Genomic DNA, 17,235 nt, shown 5'->3' on the forward strand with positions numbered 1-17,235 from the left:
GTTAAAAAAAAAGTTCCTTATGCTTGCAGGCATGGAAAAGACCCAGAGAAGCACGGTACATGAACCAGCAAATGGTGTGGCAAATTAAATTCTTGTGCAAACAACATCAACACAGACAACACCCACAGGGCTAATAGAAACGAACAGTTCCCACACAGTTAATGTGAAGACATACGATGCACAGCCGAAGACTGAGGCAACCCTAATTCTTAGACTCACTGTGCATGTAGCTGTCACAGATTAAGATGAAGGACATACATCACAGCGAAGGCAATGACAAACAGGCATCCATGCAGAAAGAGAACAAGGAGAATTAAGGGAGCCATTGTTTGTGTATAAACAGACAAGCAGAATATTTACAGCAGTGATTTGGAAATATTTTATTATCAATTAGTTTATATTATTTTTTCAAATGAATTTATTTCAACTATTTGACGGGTTAGGCTCAATCACTCAACATGATCTTCACTTAGTTTTATATTTGTGAAAGACATTTTCAGATCATTATTGTAAATATTTCCCATTTTTTCCTGATAGATTTCTTCAATCATTACAGATTATGACCCTAAACCCAACACTAATGCTATACAGAAGACACAAAAATGCTCATTCTGACATGCATCAAAAGCTATATTTTCGGTACTTTTTGATGTTCTCTAAAGTTAGCATTAAAGCTAGGGTTAGTGTTGGGGTTATCACTGACGGCTTAAACACATTTTGCCTTTTTAAGTTTGTTGCAAACTGAGTTTGCATTACTCTGTTAAATCCTTCGCTGATTTCTGGTTGAAGTGTAAAAGATTTTGGCCTAAACACTGAACCTCAGAGATAGTTTTATTAATTTCATCAGCACATATAAACTACTAATTACACATCTTTATAGCTTATAAGCTCTTAATAACTAATTTTGAGATCTGTGTTTATATCATAAACTTGTTTGTCACTGTTTTAATTGATGAGGTGAGAAATACTTTATTTGTCCCATCATTTGTAAAAGTCTTGTTACAGCAGTTGAAATGGAGATAAAACCAAGAATAATAGCCTTTTATCTGACAGATGACTCTTTGCCATACAAATATTCTATTATAAATGGCAACAGAGGAAATATTTCACAAAGAAAACTATCTGTCCTTGTAGCAGTACAGCTGAATCAATGTGTCCTCTGCTGCCTGTCCAGTAAATAGTGCAGAGGGTAGTCAGGATTATCCTTGATGGATTACAGTTTGTTCAGTGACCTTTCTTCCACAGCTGTAAAAATGTCCAAATTTCAGCCAGTCACAGAAACAGCCTTTCAAATACGCTTATTCAGCCTGGTGGTGTTCATCGCTCTGATGTCTGTGTAGGTTCTCAGTCATCCAGGACAACTGGGCTTCTTTAAGTTGGTGAATAGTTCCAGTTGTTTAATACCTCTTGAAATGTATTCACAAACTTAAAGAAGTCCAGTCGCTTTCTTTTTTCAGACAGCTGCTAGCTAAAATGCTGCTCTCCCCGCAGACCACTAAGCGCACTACTTCATTTTGCTGCACACACTGAAGGATATCAGCTTCCTTAGAAAACAGAGCTCTTGCTCTTGCTCTTGCACTTTTATGATACAGCCTGCTATTGAAATGAATGGCCAGGTAAATGTACCTAGGACAGACACAGACTGTAGCTGTCCTTTTCCTTCTGAAGTTGATCACCATTTCTCTGGTCTTATTCAGGTTCAGAAGCAGATTCCTCCCACACTACTCCATAAATCCACTAGTGTTTTGTACTCCTCCTGCCCATTCAACCACTGTAAAATCCGATTATTTCTATATGTGGCATGGTGAGCAGGAATGGAGACAGCACAACCCCCTGTGCAGCTCTGCACAGTCTGACATGCTGCAGCTTGTTTGTCAGGTAGTCAATAATCAATTTTTGCAGCATGTCATAAAGATGACACAATAGTAGGACAGTGGGAGCACTGTTAGTTCACAATAGGAGGGCCCTGGGTTCAAATTCACCAGCCAGCTGTGTGGACTTGTGCCTGCATGGGTTCTGCAGCTTCTTCTCACAGGCATGCTGGGTTAAATAGCCCTAGATGTGAATGTGAATGGGCATCTATGTCTCTGTGTTTGCCCTGCAACAGTGGTGAGCTGTTCAGGGTGTACTTCACATTTTGCCCAGTGAGATTGCTATTAAACATGAAGGAGGAGGTTGCAAAGAAAAGCGTCTGGACTTCTTTAAGTTACTTGAAAACGTTTCACCTCTCATCCGAGAAGCTTCTTCAGTTCTAAGGTCAAATGGTGGAGAGTCCCAGATATAAACCTAGTGGGAGTATCCCCCCACAGAGGGACAAAAGGACCCCCTGATGATCCTCTAATCGCCTGAGCCAAGGTGTGAAACTGGGTGTGGGTCCCAATCAGCCAGAGTTTCGGGTGAGTTCATTGTGAAACCTGGCCCCACCTTATCATGCGAATTCCTGAAGAGCCAACACAGAAGAGCCACCTCCACAGGACAAGACTCAGCTGTTCATCTGCATCTTAAGGATAAAGGACACTCTTTCGAGGATGCCAATGTTCACATTTTGGACAGAGAGGACAGATGGTTTGAAAGAGGAGTGAAAGAAGCCATCTATGTCCACTGTGAGCGACCATCTTTGAACAGAGGCGGTGGTTTACGACACCAACTCTCTGCCATCTATAATCCAGTTTTGAGATCCCTTCCCAGACGCCTTAACGCCCACTCACATCCTGGGCCATCTGACCTCAGGAATTCGCATGATAAGGTGGGGCCAGGTTTCACAACGAGCTCACCCGAAACTCTGGCTGATTGGGACCCACACCCAGTTTCACACCTTGGCTCAGGCGATTAGAGGATCATCAGGGGGTCCTTTTGTCCCTCTGTGGGGGGACACTCCCACTAGGTTTATATCTGGGACTCTCCACCATTTGACCTTAGAACTGAAGAAGCTTCCCGGATGAGAGGTGAAACGTTTTCAAGTAACTTAAAGAAGTCCAGACGCTTTTCTTTGCAAGCTCCTTTGACTACGATGACCTGGATGACTGAGAACCTTCACAGACATGAAGGAGGAGGTGGGACCTCAATATCACATCTCCACCCCTGCTTTACAGAATATCCTTACAAATGAACAGTGTGCCCACTTGCTCCACTTCTGTTAAGTTTTATCTATAGATTCTATGTTATGCACCCACCATCATATGGTCCATATGGTTTAGTAACTCATCTCTGACCTTGAGTATGTAACTCATCCCATCTCTCCGCCTAAAGAACAACTTACTTTGGAGCTGCTTCTGTGTAAATTGTTTAAATAATAATATTATAATGTTTAACCTCATTAATGAGCCTAATAGAACGACATATTACAGACAGGCACCATCAGCCTGAAGAGAAGAATGCATTTATATTTATGAATAAAAAGAAGTTAACATGTGTCACCATATTACATGCAATGAAATAAAAGTAAAAGAAACTTTAGCAAATCGGCGTTCCTTCTCTTGATGTACATTTTTCATAACATTCACATGTTTTTTGTTTGTTTTTTATTTGGGCTTTTCCATAAAGAGTTTTCGGCACTACAGTTAGCCGGCGCTGAGCGTGAAAGCCTGTATCCTCGAGGTTTAATGAAGCGCCTCAGCAGTGTGTAATGGACACAGTTGCCTGTAATCTTGTCATTAACACGCTGCAGACTGAAGCTCTGTGCCGCTCTTTATTTTTCTTACCAAACTACCATTTTCAGCTTTCTAATGTGAAAATCAGTCAAAGTCAGGCTTTAAAATATTGAATGTTACTGTTACTAGTTATTGATATTCACTGACCAATCACAATATTTACCTGAATATTGTTGTTTTTTTATTACATAAAGATCTTGAATGACCATTCGTCATCTGTTTCTGTGCTAAGTATAGTACGATTGTATGTGGCAGGTAATGGAGTATTTTGCTTTACAGTCCACTGATTCGTGCTCTTAAGTTTTAAAGTTATATGGATTTTACATATGAGTAATAATGTCACACTGATGATGTAGCTAATGCTACTAGCTGGTAAAAACACTGTGCAAGGCAGACTTAATCTCATTATTGTTGGAATGATTGAGGCATTTTCTATCTTTGCATATATATCTTGCCCTTATGTCTGATTAAAATGATGTATTTTCATAAATACAGCAGTATGTGGTAAGCAAGATAAAGCAGAAGTTATATTTAAGTTTAAATTAGCAAAACTTCCATTATTTTAAATAATGGAAATCCCTATGACCCAGAAGCTTACTTTTCTCCACTCTTAGATCCTTATGGTGTCAAAAAGCCAAGAACTATTTAATATGGTCATATGGCAGAATGCTAAGAAAGAATGAAGCTGGAAATGAGCAACAAAATCCTAGTTTAATCCGTAGAGCAAAGCACTTTAAACCAGGAGAGGAGGGAAATAGAACGATTACACCTGAAGGGAATAATAATACTCTAAATCCTAAAGTGTGAAATTTATCTTCAGCTTTTTCCTCCAAGTTATAGTCCTGTGGTTTGTGTTTGTATTATGTGAAGTTAAACTCATTTTGAAAATAAATAAATAAACTACATCAAAATAAATTATTAGAAAATGTTTAAACAACAAAGTCAAAGGAGCTTGCAAAGAAAAGCGTCTGGACTTCTTTAAGTTACTTGAAGACGTTTCACCTCTCAGTTCTTCAGTTCTAAGGTCAAATGGTGGAGAGTCCCAGATATAAACCTAGTGGGAGTATCCCCCCACAGAGGGACAAAAGGACCCCCTGATGATCCTCTAATTGCCTGAGCCAAGGTGTGGAACTGAGTGTGGGTCCCAATCAGCCAGAGTTTCGGGTGAGTTCATTGTGAAACCTGGCCCCACCTTATCATGCGAATTCCTGAGGTCAGATGGCCCAGGATGTGAGTGGGCGTTAAGGCGTCTGGGAAGGGATCTCAAAACTGGATTATAGATGGCAGAGAGTTGGTGAAACGTCTTCAAGTAACTTAAAGAGGTCCAGACGCTTTTCTTTGCAAGCTCCTTTGACTACGATGACCTGGATGACTGAGAACCTTCACAGACATATTTAAACAACAAACCAGAAGCACTCTGAGAGCATAAACCTCCTCCAAGGCAGAGTTCACTCTCTAGGTAGTATTTCATTTTAAGGAAAATGTATTAGAATTTGACCTCCTTCAAGGTCATAAATACAGAGGTCAAATGTGAGATGATATCTTAAATATCTATACTGTACTTTCTATATGTTGACAATACACAACACACAAAATGCTTGAACTAGAGGGACTCCAAACCTCTGATTGGTGGTGTAAATAAAACCATTAATATTTAAAACAGAAAATCTGGAAAAACTGAGCACACAACCTAGTTTCAGACATAACCGGAGCCGTTACAACAGTTCACCGGCTCATCAGCAATATGAAGACACAATTTGTGACTGTCATCCAGAATTCAGGTCATGATTTCCCATTTTTCTCTGTCTGCTCTTTCTTGCTTCGAGGTATCAATTATGCTCTGGCACATATGATGTGGCTTCAGAGGCTTTTAAAAGAAAACTCACAGCTGCAGTTTGACCCGAGCTTCCCCGACCGGCAGCGAAGGCGTAAAGTTAAAGACAAGAGAAGAAAATGATGTCGGCAGCTTTAATGGACGGTTGTTGAAAAGTCAAACCTGATCGGTGGTTCAAATTTCTCAGCTTTCAAGCTCAAGTCTTTGAAATGTTTGTACTCATGTTACCCGCTCTCTTGTCTTGCTTTGCAGCCTCGGGCTATACAGTGAAGAAAGGCTTATGATACACTCGTGATTCAGTTGAGGTCGTAGATAAGGGGCCGCTCTTGTGCTCTACATATAAATCACATAACGTATAGTTGACCTTGTGGTGTCTCATCTCAAATCTGGGTCATTTCCACACGACTGTCTTGACAGTCACATCTCATGACAGTATTAGTGTTCTGTTTTTCCCGAAAGGCTCATTTTCTCACTTTGGAACAAGCGCTCTCATAACATTTACATTGCAGATTCGCACCTGTCTGATGGCGTGCAGCAGCTTGCCGTAGGAGTAGAGGATGACGCCGAACGGCAGAACGAGGCAGAAGGTGAACAGGCAGATGATGTAGGAGATATTGTTTGGCGTACGTGTCCTCCAGTCAACCGAGCAGGTGGTGCCGGGACCCTCAGGACCATATCTGCTCCAGCCCAGCAGCGGAGGCACGGTCCAGGCCACGGAGTAAAGCCAGGAGAAGCAGATCCCTGCCAGGGTTGGGCGGAAGTCTCTACAGTCTGCAATAGTCTGCGCCATCATGGTGCAGTAGCGCTCGTAGGACAAAACAGCCAATGAGATGAGGGAAACAATACCTGAGGAGGGAGAAGGTCAGAACAAGTGGTCAGAGCCAGATATCAAGCAAATATTTGGGCTTTTGGGAGTCAGTGAGCAGCGGAGAATGAAAAAGCTTTCCTCAGAACTGGAGCAACTGCATTCTGTTTCCCTCAGAGTTAATGATTAATACATTTAGATACGAAGTCATGTCAATTTTCTGCTCGCTTTGATCATCTTAATAGCGTTTAACTTTGCATTGCTGGGGCACAAACAGAGGAAAATGAACCTCATTAGCTGGCATTTGCTTTGAAAGCTTTACAGTAACTGTGATGGCAAAGGCCTGCTGGATTCATTTCAATTTGTACATCTTGGAGCGCACTAAGGTTTGAGCTTTTTGCTAATCCACACGTGTTTGCTTCAGGCATTATCATATGTCAACCGAATCAGAATGTTTTTGTCTCTTTGCTTATGTACTTTATTTCTTTCCACTACAGGGCCTTCAGCCTGCTCCACTCTGTGTGCAGTGGGAGGATCACACATACAACGCATTCACTGTTATTTGACTTTCTACATTCATTCATATCTATGAATTCCCACGCCTCGTAATCCCAGGTTTAACCCTCAAACAAGCCTTTGAAATGGTATGAAAGGTAAAGATAGGTGGCCATGTTTAAATTAAACCGATTGTTTCTGCCTTTGTTTTCCTGCGAGAAAATCTTGTTTCAATGACTGCTTCTTGATAAAGCGGCAACCTATAATCTGTCCAATCTGCACAGACATGTTTTGAGCAGGTGCAATCAGACATACCCCCGTTCAGTGAGTGCTTCTGTATCACTTTTAGCATTCGGCAGTCATTTGTAGCTACAAAAACACGGGTTACAAAGAATCCAAATAGCAGTATTCATCACATGCTCACATTTCTTTTGCTTAACTAGAGTTTGCATACTGTTTTTTCCCTCTTCTTCAGTTCAATGTTTTGATTTTGTGCTACTGGCAGTAAGTTAAAAACTACTGAACACTGACTATTCGAACTGCAGGTAGTCATTTTCATTCAAGCTCAATCAGAAGATTAGTTTCATGTTAACCAGAAAACACTAAAAAACTAAAAGGACTTTTGAAGAGCTTTTCCTTCACCAAGGAGAATGTCCTAGTTAATTGACAAACAACACCAGAAACAGGCATTGCATCACAATTTAACGAAACCTCAAAAGATCTTTAAATGCTTCTTTTTTCTGAACAACGCAATAAAATCAAATCATAGTCAATATATTCTTTGGTTAAGAAAAGAAAGCAAATTAGCCTAAACAACTGATAGATTATTTATTGACAGTTTTAATCATTGTCAACCGAGTAGCTCTAATTCGTTTGGGAAACTTTCAGTTAACTGAAAAGGGAGTTTATTCAACAGCAAAAGTTGTGTCGTGGACTGATACAAACCCTGAGTCGTTGTATCCTCTAGTAGTTTAAAATATCATCACAATCTGTTCACACCAAAAAATGAAAAAACAAAAAAAACACCACTTACAGAAACACTGATTGGCAGACAGCACAGCCATGTGCTGTCTTTCCTCTGTGTTAATTGCAGATTGATGAAAGAAAATTGTTGCTGAAGTGAGTTAAGTCTTAAATCAGAGCTAATCAACACATACAGGCGAAAGTACTGGTCCAGAGGCGCTTTACCTCCATTATGCTGAGTCTGCTTGGGAAAAGAGACTTTGATTACAGGCAATCAGAGTGCCTTAATGCATAATGAAGCCTTCTGATTGGCTGAAACCATGCCATGTTGGCGTGGACAGCACACCGGGGCTGGGCGCATGATGTGTTGAAAGGAATAGCAAAGGGCGAGTGTCTTGAAAATAATGGAAATGATTTGGTGCTGGTATGTCTTGTGAAAGATATGTGTGTGCGTGTGCGTGTGCGTGCGTGCGTGTGTTTTCAGGTGGCTGAAGAGGGAGTTAGAGCTCTCACTTTTCATTACTGGCTAGATAAAGCATGGACACTTCAGATGTGTAGTTTTCCAGGTCAGACAGAAACTTCATTACACTCTGTACTAAGACAAAAACAAAAAATATCAGTTTAAAGTTCTTGATAAAAGCCAAGACACTGTAAAAAAAAAAAAAATGAAAACAAATATTTTAATTGCCATATATTTGAAGTCGCCACTAGGGGTCTCCAAAGTCAATTTTTTGGCCAGATTGGCTTTGCATTTCTTTAACTTTTTTACCCTAAAAATGCATGCCTGATTTGTATTTTTTCAGAGTGCAGCAGTAGTGTTTTATAAAAATGATCTAAACAGCTTGTGTGAGTTTAGTTCACTGTGTACCAAGTTCAGGGAAGCAATCTGCTGATACATTGCAAAGAATGGTTAATGTTACACTTTGTGGATTTTGTGCTCACTTCTCATTTTAAAAAGGATCGCCTCCAACAGTATGCAGCTACTGATTGTGAACACAGCTGCAGCTGCTTCACCCAGCAGCTGATGTGGTGTCATCCACGGACACATCCAGCTGTTACTGTCTGAACCTGTGTGCTTCAATATGCTGCCGACATACAGTAGCTTCAATACAACAATCATCCAGGAAAACCATCTGCATACATACAGAGTCAGACTCATAAAAAAATAATCAGAGCAAGAATCATAACTAATGAATCTTAGTCATGGTTAAAGTCACAGTGACAGCCGTATCATCACAGCAGCAGTCTGTCTCTGTTTAGAGAGAACACTTCCCCTCATCCACTCATCCATTTTCCACCAGAGGAAGTCTCAGAACACTTTTCCCACTCTGTCCCCACCATTTCCAATCTAGCCTAGAGACAAACCCTCCATGGCATGTTCTGCATCTGCCGTGGGGTTTCATCCCAGTTGGAAAATTCCTACATACCTGACCTAGAAGCTCTTCCACTTTTCCTTCTCAAGGCAATGGCTGAGACTCAGTCCTACACACAAAATAAGAGAAAGGCACACCATAGAAAAGACACAAATTGGCGAACAAAGTGTTGGAAGCAGAACAAAGAACCTGGTCTGAGTATAGAGTCTGTATGTGCGCGGCCTGAGTGATGAGGGGTGCTCAGACCGTGGCTCAGATTGGTGAGGTGAGTGGGGAGGGGAGGGGGGGATAGTGTTTGTTGGCACTCTGAATGGCTCAGGGGAAGAAGCTGTTTGTAAGATAATAATATTGTATTGCTGATTACGTTTAACCATTAGTGTCAACATTAACCTGCACTAAAGGAGCCATACAGATAAAGGTTATTTTTGAATAACAATAAAATTGGACAAGGAAAAATAATAGAAGTTTGCAACACTATTTTTTTTCTTTACCTCCCTCTGTGTTTTTTTTTCTTAATGAAAAAGACTTCCATCCATCAGTTTTCTTAACTGCTTATCCAGTTCACAATCGCAGGGAGAAAAGGCTTACATCCTTTAATACAACAGCCCCGAAAGGACAAAGTACAAACAAGGCTGATAGCAAAACATTTAAGAGTGAAATTCTGCAGTTTGGTAAACTCAACATCCACAAATTTAAAAAACAACAACAACAACAACAAAAACCCAGCATTTCATTAGGCATAAGGTTGACTCCTGAGCCAGGCCTATTCTGATCTCTTTGAGTTCTTAGGTAATTTACAATTGACTCCAGTGTCAAACATCTGATTAAAAAATGTAATTAAATGAAATTAATAAATGAAGCTTATAATATTCTTAAATGTACAGTTATGTGAGCCCATATTTTCTTTCTATATGACTTTTTTCACATTTCTCTTAAGGTCCCACCACAGCATTTCACTATGATTGAGGAGTAGACTTTGACTGTTTCATTGCAACACCTTTTCTTTTTTAGTCATTCTGTTGTAGATTTGTTGCTGTTCTCAGGATCATTGTTCTGATGCATGGGCCAGGCTTTAGCTGTCAGGCAGATGGCCTCCAGAACACTTTGGCATACAAAGGACTTAATGGTCAACTCAGTGACTGCAAATTGCCCAGGTTCTATGGCTGCAAAGCGACCCCAACATCCCTCCACCACCATGCACTTTGACAGTTGGTATGTGATATTTGTGCTGACATGCTGAGTTTGGCTTACTCCAAAAGTGAGGCTGTGCATGAGGGACAAGCATCTCCACTTTGGTCTTGTCTTTCCAAAGGAGATACTTCCAGAAATCTTTGTTTGGATGCAACTTTGAAAACCTAAGCTGTGCTTTCAACCTCTTCTAAGAGAAAAGAGGCTTTCTGCTGGCGACACTGTCCACGTGTCATTTGCCAAAGAAACAAGGGGGACAAGCTGAGAGAACCACTGACATCTATCCATCCAAAAGGGTCACCTGTTAAATCTAATACTTGCGCCACACTCATCTTGTTGGTTACTTCCCTCCCCCCCACCCCTAAAACACTTCTAAATACTCTCTGTAGTGGGATTTCTTTCATATTTTATATACTTATTCAATCTATTTGCACAGTAAAAGTACAGCATTGATCTTACTGTTGGTTTAGGAAGCAATATAAAAGCTCATAAAAAAGGACAAGAAAACCAAATGAGTATTGTGGAAAAAAATGAATTGCATAATCTCTGGTAAACAATACACAATGATATAGTGGATTCTCTTCATATGAATGGCCTGCCACCTCAGCAACTGGGCAACTTCTAAAGGCAACAAATCTTCCATTCATTTCCTATATTGACTGCACAGTCTGCACTCTTAGCCTGGTTAGAATATCAGCCCCTAAAAGTTGGCTTTGATTCAAACTTGGCCCACTTTGATTCTACAACATGCATTTTAATAGGATTTTCACCTGAGGTCTGATTCTTTCCCATCCAGCTCCGTATTGGTGTGGAATAGATTTATGGTAAAATGAATGACCCCACATTCCAAGCACAGCACAGCACAGGAGCTAATCATGTTTCATTGTCTTTTTTCTTCTCATTCTTTTCCTTCGTCTCACTCTCTCTTTCTCCTTCTTCATCTCACTCCTGCTATCTCTTTCCATCCATCTTCCTCGTACACTTCAGCTGACATTTTTCTTTTCCTTCATTTCTCTGCATTACCCATCACTGCCACCTCAGCACAACAAGCAGCACTATGTTTACTGTATGCAATTCCTTCAGTATTATGTAAATACCTAACCTGGTTTCTCTGATCAGGTTAGGAGATTCTATGAGTCTGATTTCTGACACCACATTTCTGAGAGCAAATGTCATGTCATCTGTAAACTTTAAACAGGGGACGTATTGTAAAATTGTAATATTAGCACTATTAGATTAAAAGAATAGAGAAAAGAAAAGAAGAGAAAAGTTTCCACAGATATAACAAATCCATTAGACCACTAAATGTTTTACCTCTGAAGTGGAGACATTTCTATATGTGAGAGTAATCCAAAAACTCAGGCTTCAAACTCAGTTTCAGACAGTTTTTTCTATTCTTGGCTCTGTGATGATATTAAGAGTGGATGTAGCTGGAAATGATTGTAACAGGTCCACTAAATGTGACTCAAGCTGGCAACTACAATATTAATTGCTAATTTCTACCATGTATGACTCCTGTAGGTGGGTCGGGCTTATTCCAGTGCATTCGTGAAATCTTTGGTGTGCCGTTGCCTCGCGTATCTCCAGGTGGTCCTGAGCAGTTTTTGTGTTGTTGTAGTTAGTCCCACTGAACAGTTGGGGGCAGCCACTGCTGTCTACAGCCCAACTGATTCATCTGCAATTTGATTTAGCTGATATTAGCTATTTGGCATCAGCATTTATAAACGGCAATAAGAGAAAATTGAAAAAGTAAATTAGAGAAACACCCTTCAACCACATTATGACTATTAATGTTGCATCATTTGTCCACCAGAGGGCACTCTCTGTTGCTTACACAAATAGATTTCCCTCAAATTTGTGTATGTTTTGTGTCAAAGACAAAAAAATTGAACATATATCTAAATATCTGATTTTGAAATCACCAAATATCTGTATCTGTCTTAAAGACTGTATAACACTGAGGCTCTCTCAATGGGTGATAAGTGGCAAAGTCACATCCATATGAATTCTAGAACCACAGGAGTTGTTATAACAAAGTGATCAATGTTATTCACTTCATCTGTCAAATATGTTTAATCTGCAGCAAAAAAAATGTTCAGTGCCAAAGTTGACACAGACCGGTGGAGTATAAGTGACATTAGCACTACTTCCACATTTCTTTCAGAAAATGATTCATTCCCCCAACACAGTTAATCGAATCTGAGTATAATTTCTTGAATAACATGCACACGTTTGTGCATTAAAGCAGGTTCACAAGAGCACAAACATCCAATAAACTTACAATTAAAGTCATAGAAAGTCTTTCCCATGTCTGTTACCCAATTATACACTTCCACTAGCTCGCCCATTAATCAGTGTTGGCTTGTTCACAGAGAAACAAAACAACAACTAAAGACAGAGAAAATGGTTGTCAGTGACTTCATGAGGATGACCTTATTCCAGCAAAAGTGACCTGATGAGGCTTGATGACAAGCCTGCTAACCATCACCGCTGTAGCTCTGCTGTGCATGCATCAGAGCAGACAATGTCTCATTAGCGAATTAAAAAACAGACAGAATTTCACCTCAGCTCACCCAGACAGGGGATGAAATTAGGTCTCAGCTCTGTTTTCACATCAGTCTCGACAAACTGAGTAGCTTATTTCTAGACCTATAAATTATGCTGTATCCAGTTTAATACATATTTCTAGTAACATTCTAGTAACACTCGGATAAATAAAGGTAGTTCTTATTTATTTCTTCAATTCAGTTATTTAGTTTTTTTTAGTTGGAGCTTCTTCTAATGCAGGCTGGTAAGATTTGTAGCAATTGAGTGCACAACAGAACTCTGCCATCACTTTGTGCCACTGCATTTCAACAGTATGAAGCTTCTTACATGGAAAGAAATTGCTGAAATTTGTTAAGCTGTTGCAAATATTTAATCCACTGAATACAAACAGATTTTCACCAGCAGAAACTCATTGAAAAGATTGAAGGGAATGTATGGGCTCAAATTGTCGTCATAAATATTTTGTACTTGTAAATCAGGATTTGTATGTGTAAAAAAGATTTGTGTGGGAGCCAAAAAATACGTGTTACAAAAAAAACTCTGCAAGTTACAAGTACGAATTTTGACCCTACTTTTCTTCCTTTGATCTGATTGACCAATGTCATGTCAATCACAAATTTAACTATCCAATCAGAGAACAGATGGGTTTGGCTATTGGAGGGGTGCTTTATGGAGCTTCAAGTCCACATACAAATCTTTTTTACGCACACACAAATTATTTTTACACATACAAATCCTGATTTACAAGTACAAAACTGATTTACAAGTACAAAATATTTATGACCACAATTTGAGCCCATAGGAGTGCTCTGATCTTTGCAAACTCCTCAAAAAACAGAAAGTTGGAACTAAGGATGGGTATTGATAAGATTTTCACAATTCCGATTCCATTTTCGATTCTGTTTAAGGATTCGATTCTTTATTGATTCTTTTAAAAAAGGAGAACACTAAGGTCAAATAGCTTATAACTTTGTTTTATAGCTTCTCTTTGAACAAGATAGAAATTTAGGAGTAACATGGCCTTACAAACCCAACAGTGAGATCTTAAGAGATCCACAGCCTACGGCTCTTCCATGGGGTGTCACAGGGTCCCCAGGAAAAAAATTGTAAATGTAAAATAATAAAATAAATATTCTTCTGTAGCAATAACAAAGTATAACATAAATTATTCTGTAGCAATTACAAGAATATCCAGTATAATATCCCTGCCTACAATTAAACACATTCACTTTTACCACAAACTTAGTCACTGCTCGGTGGCCTGAAAGGAGACGCTACCGGTAGACAGCAGTGAGAACTGCCAGCATCTGAGCCACCCAGACTGTCTAAGGTCATCGTGTGTTTTGTGAGCAAATGCTTTTGCATATTTGTAGTGTTTCCTCCATTAAATGAAATATCTACTTTGCAAGTATTGCAAGTTGCCCTGTTGTCATCCGTTCTCGTAAAGTATAACCAAATTTTTGAGCATTTGAGCCGCCATGTTTCCTGCCAGGTAAATGACGCTCCGCAACGTGGTGACGTCATTCGGGGCGACTGGAATCGATAAGGGAATCGTTTGCAAAAATGGCAAACGATTCCAAGGAATTGAAACAGTGGGAACCGGTTCTCAACAAGAACCGGTTTTCGATACCCATCCCTAGTTGGAACCCACTACTGCAACACCATGACATCACAGCATGCAGACAATAAGCTCTGATCTATCAGTTGCAGGTATAAATAAATTCACAGTGCATATGGAGCTATGAGTCTGTGTACCCAAGTAGGTGCTTTGTAAATGTGATTACTATCAAATCATAACCAAATCAAATGTCATGTTAAAACATCCACTAATCTTTTTTTTAGATAATAATAACAAATTTATGTATATAGATTTTTTTTAACATTATTACTTTATATTTGAGATAAAACCACACATTAAAGATAAGTATACATGTCCACACAGTCAAACATACAATCCTACATTCATTCTTACATGCACACTTTCACACATATAAGAAGAAGAGCTAAAAGTAAAGAGCAGAACGATTAAGAAAATGAGTCAAAATGAGTTTTCAGCAGATGTTTAAAACTAAATTAGGCCAGCCTGTTCCAAAGTGTAGGAGCTTCAACTTCAAAAGTGTGGTCACTTCTTAAAATAAGAGCATGAAACATGTAAAAGACCCTGATCAGATGATTGGAGAGGCCAATGTTGGAATAAAATCTTAGCAGGCCTGGTATATATGCCTGCTGTGTAGGTCTTTACATGTTATTAATGAAACTTTAAAATTCTGAATTTCCCAGGCTTGCTAGGAGCCTAGCTGCTGAGTTTGTGCCTGTTTGACACAGGCTAGTTGAGCACTGAGGTTTGTTTTTTGTGATGTTTCTTAAATGAAGGCAACAAGACTGGATTAGATATGAGATTCAAAATGCAAATACTGATGAAACATGATACCAAGGCTCTTAGCAGATGATATGATATTGCTGGAGTGGGAGCCGGTGTAATGACTGACCTCCTTAGAGAAATTGTCAGGGTCGAACACAAGTACCTCAGTTTTGCCAGAAATAAGGTATTTCCAAGCATCTGAAAAGATTACTTTTCTGTGAAATGTAGGCAGTGATGTTTGTTGGGTTATATCTAACTATTTATTCTAAAGAGACAACACAATTCAAGTTGAAGCTCCTCCTCGAGTTCCCTTCTATTCCACTAGAAAACAGTCTAGCTTGAGCTCTGACTCCTCTTCGAGATGAAAGAAACAAATCCAACAGCATTTTATAAATAAATACCACAAGCCTCACTCAGTATGATGTGAGGTTACCGTCTGTCCATACTGGGCTGCACATTTCCTTGTTTTTCCATTTGTCTGATCAATTCAAACCAAAAAGTCATCAATCACTCCCGACTCAATTCTTTGATGTCAGGGTGCCCATCTCTCCACTCCAGCAGCCTCGCAAAGCCAATAAAAGCACCAGTTGAAAACTGAAACATGAAGCATCTCAATCAAGGGTTTTTTTTTTGTGTGTGTAATTTTTTAGACAACCCTTTGATCCCATCACGTACAGTTTTGATCCTCTTGGTTATTGCTTGTTTATTCCACAGTTGTTCCTGAACGTGCACCAGTGGAAAAAATTATAATCCAAACTTAAGTGCTCAGTTTTCTGGTTATAGATATATAACCAGAAAACTGGTTATATATCTATAACCTATATAGGTTACCCATACCTATATAGGTATAGGTTATAGGTTATAGATGCTTGTAGCATCCAGGGCTTTACTGAGCAGCTGCTGACCAGGCCAGTAACTGTGAAGTTGAGCTGGGTCAGTGGGGAAAAGATGAGAAAACACAGGCCAGATTGAAAGTGGTTTGAGGGGGGAGAAACTATGCTGCAGGTCAGGACTCCAAAGAGTAAACACCAGATTAAAAGTGACAGACTCCATAAAAAAGTAATTTAATTTAAGAGATTTGACAACTGACTTCACTAAACCGTCCTGACTCCAAAGAGAAAACAATACCACCGTAGAGCACCTTATATCACACTAGACTACTCATAAAATGGCTGAGCCAAGTGCAATATTGTACTGCACCTTCCTCCAAGTGCAGACTCAGAAGGTAAAACAATATATTTAGAGGCGACAGCAACACCCTGCTGCACCTTACACTGCTTGAATTCCAAACTTCTAAGTGAAAAGCGATTTAAGAGCAACAACATCTCAGTGCACCTCCCTGAAAGTCCAGGCTCCACCATGAAAACAGCTAAATAAAGAGCAACAGCAGCGTACTTAACTTCACAGCAAGTTCAGACTCCACAGATGAAACGGCAACAGCTTACTACATCTATGTTCAAGTCAAGGTGTAAAGAGAAAACTGCCAAAATCTTCCCAAACTTCACTCCAAACTCCACAGACAAATCACGTAAATTAAGGGGAACAGCACATTCTTGCAAATTCAGACTTCACAAATGAAACATCACATTTAATAGCACTCAAACTAGAGAAAACAACTGGTTTAATAGTGACATTTTTGTTCTCTCTCTTTACAGTTGAAGACAGGTCTGTATTCAAGTCTATGGGCAGGCTGATTGTTCACTTAAAACTTGAAAGTCCATTTAGTGTAAAAAAAGAACATCTGCATTCAGGGGAGAGAAAAAAAGTCTGGCACAGCAGGATCACCTCCCAATCATCCTGGTGTTCTTCCCTGGTTTTCATGCTCCAGTGGGTAGAAAATCAGGATTCTTTGGTTTGTGAACATGGGGCTGACATCAATCAATCAATCCCAGACAGTAATTACAGTGATTGCCCCGAAACCGAAAGGTCACTGGTTTGATCCCAGCTCTGTCAACAGTCCTGTGCCACAAATCTGAGACAAGACCTCTGAGGATCCAGATAAGAGCCTTACAAGAGGA

The 17,235-nt window shown here is 39.7% G+C and overlaps 1 protein-coding gene across 1 annotated transcript in view; it reads right to left on the minus strand.

The window, feature by feature from the left end:
• tmtopsb (teleost multiple tissue opsin b) overlaps window positions 1–17,235 on the minus strand; it is a 43,466-nt gene that overhangs the window by 25,035 nt on the left and 1,196 nt on the right. Inside the window, exon 2 of the mRNA XM_087845663.1 lies at window positions 6,002–6,330. Within this exon, the coding sequence (XP_087701789.1) occupies window positions 6,002–6,330 (329 nt within the window). The remainder of the gene's footprint in view (window positions 1–6,001; window positions 6,331–17,235) is intronic.

The sequence above is a fragment of the Neolamprologus brichardi genome, chromosome 9 (assembly GCF_056152115.1).
Source record: "Neolamprologus brichardi isolate AB-2024 chromosome 9, ASM5615211v1, whole genome shotgun sequence".
Classification (NCBI taxonomy): domain Eukaryota; kingdom Metazoa; phylum Chordata; class Actinopteri; order Cichliformes; family Cichlidae; genus Neolamprologus; species Neolamprologus brichardi.